The 10183-nt window shown below is 38.1% G+C and overlaps 1 protein-coding gene and 1 long non-coding RNA gene across 4 annotated transcripts; one reads left to right on the forward strand and one right to left on the reverse strand.

The window, feature by feature from the left end:
- Positions 1-137: 137 nt before the first annotated feature.
- On the reverse strand, positions 138-5583 carry LOC147817505 (uncharacterized). Its single transcript, XR_015436317.1, has 3 exons — positions 5483-5583; positions 1608-1678; positions 138-706 (listed from the first exon to the last, which is right to left on the reverse strand). It is a non-coding gene; the product is annotated as an uncharacterized LOC147817505 (long non-coding RNA).
- mob3a (MOB kinase activator 3A) lies at positions 925-7453 on the forward strand. Of its 3 annotated transcripts, none has more exons than XM_023394595.2 (4): positions 925-1152; positions 2709-3284; positions 4852-5054; positions 5568-7453. In XM_023394595.2, exons 2-4 carry the CDS (start codon positions 2867-2869, stop codon positions 5595-5597), a joined length of 651 nt encoding a protein of 216 aa, XP_023250363.1. In that variant the 5' UTR covers positions 925-1152; positions 2709-2866; the 3' UTR covers positions 5598-7453. The 3 variants fall into 3 exon arrangements, with proteins under 3 accessions (XP_023250363.1, XP_023250365.1, XP_023250366.1); XM_023394597.2 differs by having other exon boundaries at positions 1135-1273; XM_023394598.2 differs by lacking the exon at positions 925-1152 and adding an exon at positions 1563-1698.
- Positions 7454-10183: the final 2730 nt, after the last annotated feature.

The raw sequence follows: 10183 nt of genomic DNA on the forward strand, positions 1-10183 counted from the left end.
AAAAACAGAATGAAAGAAATGTTCTACTATGAAGTAAAATTTACTCAAGTAATCAATGTGAATTGAAAGTAATATAACAAAGAATACATAACAAAACAAATCAACAATTAAAAACAAACAAACAAACAAACAAACCATCAAACAAACAAACAAAATGTCCAGAATGCCAGTACCAAAACTTAATTACAACATTACTGAGTCGGCACAGGATTCAAAGGCTCATTTGGGCCCTTCTGTATGAAGTGAAAGTCAATCAAATGAAAGAGAAAGAATGAAAAACAAGACAGAGATGTAAAACAACTACAGAGACATGTAAAATGACCACAGAGATGCAAAATGACTACAAAGACATAAAAACCACAAAGAGACACAAAATTATCCAAAAGACACACAAAACGACTGCAAAAAGATATATGATTACAAAGCAACACAAAAGAACCACAGAGACACAAAGTGACCTCAAAGAGACGCAAAATGACAACTAAGAGACAAAATAACCACAAAGACTAAGAGATCCAAAATGACCAGAAACAGACTCAAAATTGCCCAAAACAAACACAAATCAAATACAAAGAGACACAAAATGATTTTAAAAAGATTGAAATCAACCACGAACAGAAAAAAATAACAAAAAAATTTCAATGTGGGTGTCTTTATACCTGTGTAGGAGGGGCGGGGGGCCTGTGGGCACGCTGTCCATCCCTCCCTGCAGTTAATGGGTATAAATAAATGCTGTGTAATAATTTCAGGGAAATAAAAGCAGTAATATTGTTGTTTAGTAACAGCTTTGTGATTGATCATACTTCTAGTTTTCTGTTTAATGTTTACAGCTAATAAGTAGGCTACAGCTAAATGTTGCATTACATTACAGCGGTTTAATGGGTTCATTATTTTGAAGATTGTCACCGGAAGTCCTTTGTAGTGCCTCTAACTCGACTCTGGTATACTTTTCGTTTCGTAGGGAGGAGTCTGGCGTTAGTTTCTTTATTAAAGTGGCATGTTTTTTGAATTATCAGTAATTCTACAGCATGTATGGCACCATGTATCCATAATGTAGTCTGTGCATGTTGTTGACGTAAAGCTATTGATCAGTAACCAGAAAATTTTCGATCAAACATCGAAGGAAACTGACGGAACAGGAAGGCGGAACAAGTAAGTTCGGGAAAGTGGCTTTCAACGGTGCGATTTCATCACCGTTTGATCACCCGTCTGCGATAACGACTGATTTTCGACGGTTTTATCTCAGATGTGGTGTGAATTGAGTGTGAATAAGGTGAATTTCTTTCGGGTTTGTTTGGGGTTTTTTTTTATCTGTTACAGGAAGCAACAAGTCTGACCGAGTTAGCTAGTCACGTCACGAATAAACTTCGTACAGCCGTCATGTGCCCTGCTGTTTAATCTCTGGCTTTTATGTCGGAAAATGTGACAACAACGACGTGAAGGTTGTATTATTGTGAAGATGACGGTGCAGAAATGTAGGTGGAGGTCTAAATGGACGAGGCAGGGTCCTGTTATATTGGTAACAGGCTGTTAGACTTCGTTTTATTGTCATTCCGCAGATTCTTGGTTTCACGGTGAATTAGTATCTGAAATAGGAAATGACTCACGTTGACTGAGGGACGGTGTTTCATCGTTTCAACAGGCCTTTCTGTTGTCACTGTCGAGACTTGCCGTTTACCTGAGGTGATGAGACAAAAGGTGAATTCTGGTCGTCATTAATGCATTTGAATCAGCCTGCTCAGACAACCATGTATTGTAGATTAACTGTCCTGCATTTTGATCATCAGTAAACCTCTTAATTCACACATTTTCATTCAAATTTATTTATGCTCCTTTACTTGAAATGTATACGTTCATCTTCACATGATCTCAATTTGTATGCCACTTTTCAAGATAAACATCATGAGTTTAAGATTTATATCAGCTCAAGAAGGTGGATAAAGGGCTTAAACTTTGCTACATTCCTGCATGTAAGTTTAAACTGGGCCAAATATGTTATTGGTGCTGCAACTAATGATTCATTATCAGTTAATCTGCCCATGATTGTCTCCATGAATTGGTTTGTTGATTGATCTGTAAAATGCTAGAGAATGGCAAAAAAAAAAACCCTTTAATGTTTCTAGGTGGAGTCTTCAGATGTCTTTTTTTGCCTAAGCAACCGCTTAAAAACTAATTATAAAACTGTAATTATATAAAACAGAGAAAAACAGAAAATACTTACACTGAAGGAGGTGGAACAAGAATGTAACATTTTAAGCATTTTATCTTAATAAATATCTCCAATAATAATCTGATCAGTAATCAAAATAGTTTTAAAAGTAAATTCATTTTCAGTCGATCAACTATTTGATTATTTTTCAACTTTTTAATTCTGAGCTTTTTTATGTTTTTTGTCTTTTTTGATAATAAAGTGAATCTATTTGGGTTTGGACTCTGGGAAATTGTGATGGGCATTTGCCCTCTATTTAAAAAATATATATATTTTAAAGACCATATAATTTAATTGATTAATCAATAATATAATCAGAAGATAATTTAATACAGAAAAATATTATGAGCAGCTCTAGATTGTAATATTTTGTAAAATATAAGGATTAAGTGGTACCTCAAAATGAGGTTTGACAGAAACTGTGCAATCCAATGCAAATGTGCATTCATTAACCAAACTCTGTCCCTGTCTCTCTCTCCTCTCGTTTTATCATATGCAGGATCACAGAATTACAGACTGAGTCAAAACAAACACCAAAACACAGTCCATAAGGAAAACTCTGCACTGGTTGTTTACGCAACCTTTTTGACTTTCAACAGTAAATAATTCACCAGAAGCGTTCAAACAAATCACCAGTTGCCGCCACCACATGCAACCATGTCCCTGGCTCTGAAACAAGTCTTCAACAAAGATAGGACATTCCGGCCCAAGCGCAAGTTTGAGCCCGGGACGCAGCGCTTCGAGCTGCACAAGAAGGCCCAGGCGTCTCTGAATGCCGGGCTGGACCTGAAGCAGGCCGTGCAGCTGCCCCATGGCGAGGACCTCAACGACTGGGTGGCTGTCCATGTGGTCGACTTCTTCAACCGCATCAACCTCATCTACGGCACCATCAGCGACTCCTGCACCGATCAAACCTGCCCTGTCATGTCCGGTGGGCCCAAGTACGAATACCGCTGGCAGGACGAGCACAAGTACAAGAGGCCGACTGCGCTGTCGGCCCCCAAATACATGAGCCTGCTCATGGACTGGATTGAGGTACAGATCAACAATGAGAACATCTTCCCCACCAACGTCGGTAAGTGTTGAGCTTAGCTACAGATGGTGTGTGAAGACTGTGGTTCCTTAATGATTCAGAATTAGTAGGTCAGAAACCTTTTGGTTTTGAGTGATGCTTAGCGTGGCACACGTTCAAGAAATCCTGCTGTAAAAGATCTAAGCCTTTTAAATGAGTCAGGTATTGAACTTCACTTGTGTGCAAACCAAGCCACCACCCATTCATAATGTCCACAGATTACTGACGTAGCAAGTAGGGCTGTGACCAGCCAGTACTGTAATTGTCATTGTCAATGAAGTTATTTCAGTCCATTGTCCCATAAAATGTCATGAAATAACAATCCGTGACCATTCCAAGACTTAAGAGCTCAAAGGGACCTCTTAGACTTTCTTATTTTGTCTAAAACCTTAGTGATATTAAATTAATAATGGTAGGAAGCAGCAGGTTTTTACAGTTGAGATGTTTTAATTCAGTGATTCCTAATGTAGGGGTTAGGATCCCCACAATGTGATAATAAATTTGAGGGGTCACAGGATTATTAACAGCAGAGGAAACCACAGAAAAAAAATATTTATGCTATACAGAGTTGCTTATTTTCTAGACTTCCCTCTAATGTTTGCTTTCTGTCCTCTAAAACACTGAATTATTTTAGTTTTACAGGATATTATTTCAATAATACATCTAACAAATCTCAGACAGTTTTTTTTTGAGGGGGTCACAAGCTGCAAAAGTTGGGAACTATTGCTGTCACATGCAAATACTTGGTATTTTTTACTCAATAAATTACTTAAATGAGTAAGCTTTCTGCCCTTTCAGCATGAGTCACACGAAAGTCGCGAAAAGCCACTTAAATGATTAACATGTAATTAACATGTAATGATTAACATGTACAAAGGAAAATGAGATAAAGGTAAAATCCTGCAGTGTGAAGGCTCAGATAACGCTCACATGATGGACAACAATGATGTTTTAGATTAAATCTGCAAGGCCACATTTATTGGATTACCTTCATTGTTGAACATTGTAAACACCATCACTTTATCTTCTGCTGCTGTGGCATTCTCGCTTTTCTATCTCAGTCTCTTGCACTGTGCATGTGTGGACTGTGTGCCATGTGCTTTGGTTTGGCATCTGACTAACTACAGAAACATCCAAGCAATGGATTTAAAAATGGGTCACACAATGTACAGCAGGCTATGAATAGAAACGACCTCTGACGGGCCTGTCCTCTGTAACAGATTCCTGAAATATTATTGAATTAGTCAAAGCAAAACGACATACTAAATTAATCACTTGGTTGGAGCTGAGGCTTATGCCCCCCAGCCCAAGTCGCGTTGGTTTTCCAGTCACGAATGAAGTGATACTGGCTGAGTCCTTGAGCATGCTGTTGTTCAACCTGATGGGCTCCACAGCACAAGAGAAGGATAAGGAACACATAGAATAGTAAATGTCCATTAAAAGATTTTTTAAAAACTTTTCCATTAAAAACTTTGGTATTTCAAATCAGTTGCCTTTTGTGGTGCAGATAGTGAAAGGTCACCACGGATTGACTGCAGTGTTCTCCAATCTCCATCTGTTTGATTCCCAGGTACTCCCTTCCCTAAGACCTTCATGCAGGTGGCTAAGAAGATTTTGTCTCGTCTGTTCCGGGTGTTTGTCCACGTCTACATCCACCACTTTGACCGTGTGAGCCAGATGGGGGCCGAGGCTCACGTCAATACCTGCTACAAGCATTTCTATTACTTTGTCACTGAGTTCAACCTGACGGACCACAAAGAGCTGGAGCCTCTGGTGAGTCAAAGAGCGGATAGGATGTCATATGGAGCTAGATATGAAAATCAATGTAGTTATGTTGAGTAAATGCAAATAAAAGCTTTGATGTGTTTTGAAGAAATGGAATTACAAAGACTAAACCCCAAACTAGTTGTAGCAGTGTTGTAAATATCTGGAGTAGAAATTTTCTTAATCCAATAAAAGGTGATGGGTCTTTTTCTAAAGAAATTAGAAGTGTCAGATATAACTGTATAACACCTGCCAGTATATGCAGAGTTACATGAAATTACCAAACGGAGGTACTGCATTAAAGTGCTTAGACTGTACAATATCTACTAGATGTTACTGTGCTTTCTTTTTATTTGCAAAAATGTATCTGTTGCTTTTTTTTTTTCCAATTTTATGTTTACCTCATGATCTTACAAATACATTTAAAGTATACTTACTGCATCCTTAACTGTGGAAACATTTTGATGAGTACTTCATTGCTGTAACTGGCTGCACTGTGTGTATGTGGTTTGTCTGCTACAGAAAGAGATGACCTCTCGGATGTGCCACTGAGAGAGCGCAGCGCACCTGTGGACACGCCGGACGAACACATCCGTCCATCTAGAAGACTGCAGCAGAGAACTAAAAGAACAAACAAATTCAGAAAAGAGTCTATTTTTATATTTAAGTACTGTAATCTATTTAGCCACATACAGTAGGTTTTAACCAAGAACCTTGTCATGTGAGGCGTTCTGTTCCTTTTAAAAAAAAAAAAAAGAAAAGTTTTCAAACCTTTTATCAGAGCACAGTATTAAGAGGTGTATGTTTGTGTTGATGTTTTTGTTTTTCTATTTTATTTGAATCTCAATCATTCCAGGATGCTTCTGTCTTTCTCTCTGTTAAAATGATCTAAAATTAGTACGATTTCTTACTGTAAATCTATGAAATCATTATGTTGTTACATTAAAATGATTCTCTACTCTTATAATTTGGATTTAGTAATCACTAATTGATTTAGATTTTTTCCTAACTGAAAATTACAGTGCTGGGCTATGGCTAAACTTAATCTGTGGATTTTTATTACAGGGGTAGGAAAGACATTGTTCTGTTATTCCACTCAAAGTAGTAATGTAGTATTATTTTCGGGCAGACAAGGTATTCTGTACAAACAGTCCTATGATGTTAAATCACCTCGAGAAAAACACAGTATCCACAGTTTTTTAGAGTATTTTTTTAATGCTTTAAATACCATTTCAGTCATTTAAATCAATTTGGGCTTTGGTTGCATTCATTGAAAAGTTATGTGGAAATGAACCAAATACAGTAAGGGCTTGCTGGTGACTCAGACATTATCAAGTTTGTGTTATTGTACACTTTGGGCTTCAGGCCACCAGGCAGGTTCTCAGATGTCAAACCTGCAGGTGTTTGTTGCTGATACACTTGGCAGCTGAAGGTCACACGAGACTCGAACCTCACATGACTAAACTGTGGTGGCAGCACATGTTCAAAAAACTGTCCACTGGGTGGCGTCAGACATCAATACCCGTCTGTGGTTGAGGAAATACTGTAATTCTACAGTTGATATTATAGCCCTTATGAAATCTGCCCAGTGTCCCAGTTAAAGTCATGAAGAGGGGAAGTGAGGACCCGATTCGGGTTAATGATTCGACTAAGCTGGTTATGTAAGAAACAGGCCAGACTGTACTGTGAATACAGAGAGAGTTTTGTTTTGAATGAGCCTGGCTTTGCATGATTGGGTCAACAACAGTCATGAATAGGCTTGAGAACAGCGTTGTTGGTTAGATTTAGAGGCAGTTATCAGTCATAATGGTTTGGATTATGTACTTAATACGCAGTAACCTTTAACACAAGAAAAACATCAAGGTTAACACAATTACAAGATAACTTGTAGGAGCCTACAACCTGTGACAATAAGTATTACATTTTGTAAAGGGAGAGTTTTCATTCATTCCTCGCCCTTGCAGGAGGACGGTTGGGTGTGGGGCGTTGTTATCTGCATTGGTGGAAAAAAGTATTATCAGCTAAATTTACTTACACACTTGTTTTTCTGTGGGGTCAAGCTAAGCATTTTTACAATGCTTTGTATTCTCTAAGATTGTGTGTTTAAACTTAATTTTAAAAGCAAATAGTAACGTAAAAAGTAAATCTGTCAAATAAATAAAGTGGAGCGAATTGTTTAAATGTTTACCTCTGAAATGTGGCGGACTACAAGTATAAAGCAACATGAAATGGAAGTACTCAAGTTAAGTATAGGTACCTCAAAGTTGTACTTGAGGTACTTGAGCACTTGAGTAAATGTACTTACTTTTCACCATTGAATGGCTGGGGGTTATTATCTGTAGTGTTCTGTCAGTCATCCTAACAAGATGTTTATGTCTGAAAATTAATGTTTATCAGCATATTAACAACTGAATATATATTATTTCCACTTCCCTTCCTTCATTCAAGCTGGACAAACATTATATTTTGACATACTAATATAAATTTGAATGAACAAACCTGATGTAACTATCTGCCCCAATAACATCAACCACTGAAATGACCTCATTGCCTGCTGCAACCTGATCCTCTTACGGGATTTTCCCTCCTCTCCCTCAGTGGAGTCACTTCCTCTGAGCACTGTTCTCTGGCAGCACACGTTACGCGTGTTACGTGTGAGATAAGTTGTGCCCGCCTTTTGCTCTTCCCTCCCTCTGGCGTGTTTTTCTCTTTTGGAATGTATCAGACAGCCCCGAAGGGCTCTGCAGTTGCAAGACATGAAGGGAAGTACTGGAAAGAGGCCATGAACAAGGGGAAGAATTTCAGGCTGCAGCCAATCAGACTAAAGCTTGTCCAACTCTGTCAGGGTTTACACAGCAGTGTCTGGCTGTTGTTTTGATGGTACAGTGTGATTATTTACACGTAGAGAAAAGGGTTTGGGAGATGATATGACTCAGCAGATGTTGGAATGAGTACACACCCTTAACGGTTTAGTGGTTTGCAAGTGAGTTGCCTCATGCTGTACTGTAGCCATTGGGAATGAAAAGGGATCATGATTTTCAGGGCCCACAGCTGAAGTGGGCCCACAAAAGTTCCAATAAGATGATGAATTGTTTAAGAAGGGGCCCAGAGAAAAGTTATTTCAGTTGGTCCAACCAGCGTACAGCTTCTCCGCTCTTCAGAATGTACTGATTTTCTTTGTCTTACTTGATAGGAACTTGAAAATCTGAGAGTTGGTCGCTGGACAAAACAAACAATTGGAAGATGCTACCTTTGGCTCTCAGAGATTGGGATGGACGTTTCGCAATTTTTGAGGTTTCACATACCAAGCAATTAATTAGTTAAATGAATTGAGAAAATTATCAAAAAATGTATTCACATCTAAAAGAATTGTTAGTTGCGGTCCTAATTGTCACAAAGCTCTGCTGCACAAGACAATAAAATCAAAGTGTAACACAATGTATCTCTCAATGTATATACAGAAATCTACATTAAAAACAAGCTGAGCTGAGCTAGCTCCTCTAAACTACCACCAGAGATGAAGTAATGACACATACACTACTGCTGAGTATGGAAAATCCACGGAAATGACTAAACATTTGAGCTGTGTACTGACTAGTAACCCACTGCAGTTGCTGGTTTATTACCCAATCTGAAAGGAGATTCTAAGAATTTAAAAATTATTATTTTCAAAATGCTTTCTTATACATGGTTATGCAACAGGAGCAAAGTGCAAAGAAAGAATACAACGTTTTCCGAAGAACAACTGGAACAAAGTTGGGACAAAACAAAGTCTGTTGCAAAATCCTTGGTAACTCTTTCTGTGTTAAAGGAATTTTGCTGGATATTGGATTAATTCCAGCACTCCAGTAAGTTGTCTGTGCCCTGTAATACCTAAAGCACATACATTTTTGCCAAAGGTTGGGTTTGAGTCTATCCACAACTGCAGGCTACTTTCTTCTTCGAAGTTTGCTCCGGGATGGTTTCTTAGAAAAAGAACATTCAGCACACTGGGGCACTGTGACCTTCGTACTTGAGAAAAGTATGTAACTTATTGTAACAGTGTAAGACAGCTGGCTGCTTTTAGCAAACTTATCTTCTTAGCCTTTGACAGTTTTATTCAGACTTGCCAGACCTGCATTTCATGTATACATGTACATATCTGTACTTTTTCATGTGCACAGATACATATAGCGTGTAGTACTGTACTGATTATACTAGATAGTACAGGAATGTTTTTGCAACATATCCTGCTGGTTTACACAAACTGTACCGAGGTAAATTTCCAAACATCAATCAAAATGATTTGTTCTTGCCATAGATAAAGCATATAGCTTTGTGCCTTATGTAATGCTCATAGCGCTGGAGACTTTGACTGTTTTTATGCAGCAGAGTTTAAAGGGGGTTATGTTAATGCTGTAAACATAAAATGTTCCCCTTAAGTAGTTTTAGGGTTGGAAAAATCATCTAGACTTTATGACATACACATTAAATTTTCTATTGTTTTGTTTCCGCTCTTAGTTCAAATCATATGATGTTTACACTGAGTGAAATTTTTATACCCAAGGCTATTATATATTATTTGTTTTTTATGGCTGCACCACTGAATGAAATACACATATTTAAACAATATTATCATTTCCCCCAAATTCAGCCTGACATATGTGGTATCTTGGGACAATCTGGGACCTCCACTAGAATATAACGTGAAATGAATTTGAATAATGTTTGGCTGCTAAGAATAACTTACAGTATATAACCAATGCATTTAGAAACATTTGTGAGGCCATTTAGAAAAAGAAGAGTTTCAGTGCAGCTTACTGCATTGCACAGGCAATGATGCAAGAACACAACACTGTGCCTGATCTACATCTACAGCTGTATCTCCAGACAGAAACAGGATATTGTAGAAGAATCTGAACTGCAGTTGTCATCATGAAACACAATAACAACAACAACAACAACAACAACGACAACGACAACAGAGACACACCTCTGTTATCATATTTCAGACTGAAATAACCTCAGCCTGAAAAGAGAACCCCCTCCTGAGTACCTCCTGATTGAGCCCTTTTGCATCAGAAATGGGGTTGTTGCCACCTGAAGTTATTTATGATGGCCTATCCCTCTTCCTTTTGACCTGTAGTGACACAGACCCA

Source organism: Seriola lalandi, unplaced genomic scaffold (assembly GCF_002814215.2).
Source record: "Seriola lalandi dorsalis isolate HSWRI2012SDOR001 ecotype SW California unplaced genomic scaffold, Sedor1 jcf7180002054949, whole genome shotgun sequence".
Classification (NCBI taxonomy): Eukaryota; Metazoa; Chordata; class Actinopteri; order Carangiformes; family Carangidae; genus Seriola; species Seriola lalandi.

Bases quoted from the DNA above. Each gene is read 5' to 3' on its own strand.
- mob3a (XM_023394595.2), top strand. From the start codon at position 2,867: ATGTCCCTGGCTCTGAAACAAGTCTTCAACAAAGATAGGACATTCCGG. The intron at 3,285-4,851 runs GTAAGTGTTGAG...TTTGATTCCCAG, and splicing joins CATCTTCCCCACCAACGTCG to GTACTCCCTTCCCTAAGACC. The intron at 5,055-5,567 runs GTGAGTCAAAGA...TGTCTGCTACAG, and splicing joins ACAAAGAGCTGGAGCCTCTG to AAAGAGATGACCTCTCGGAT.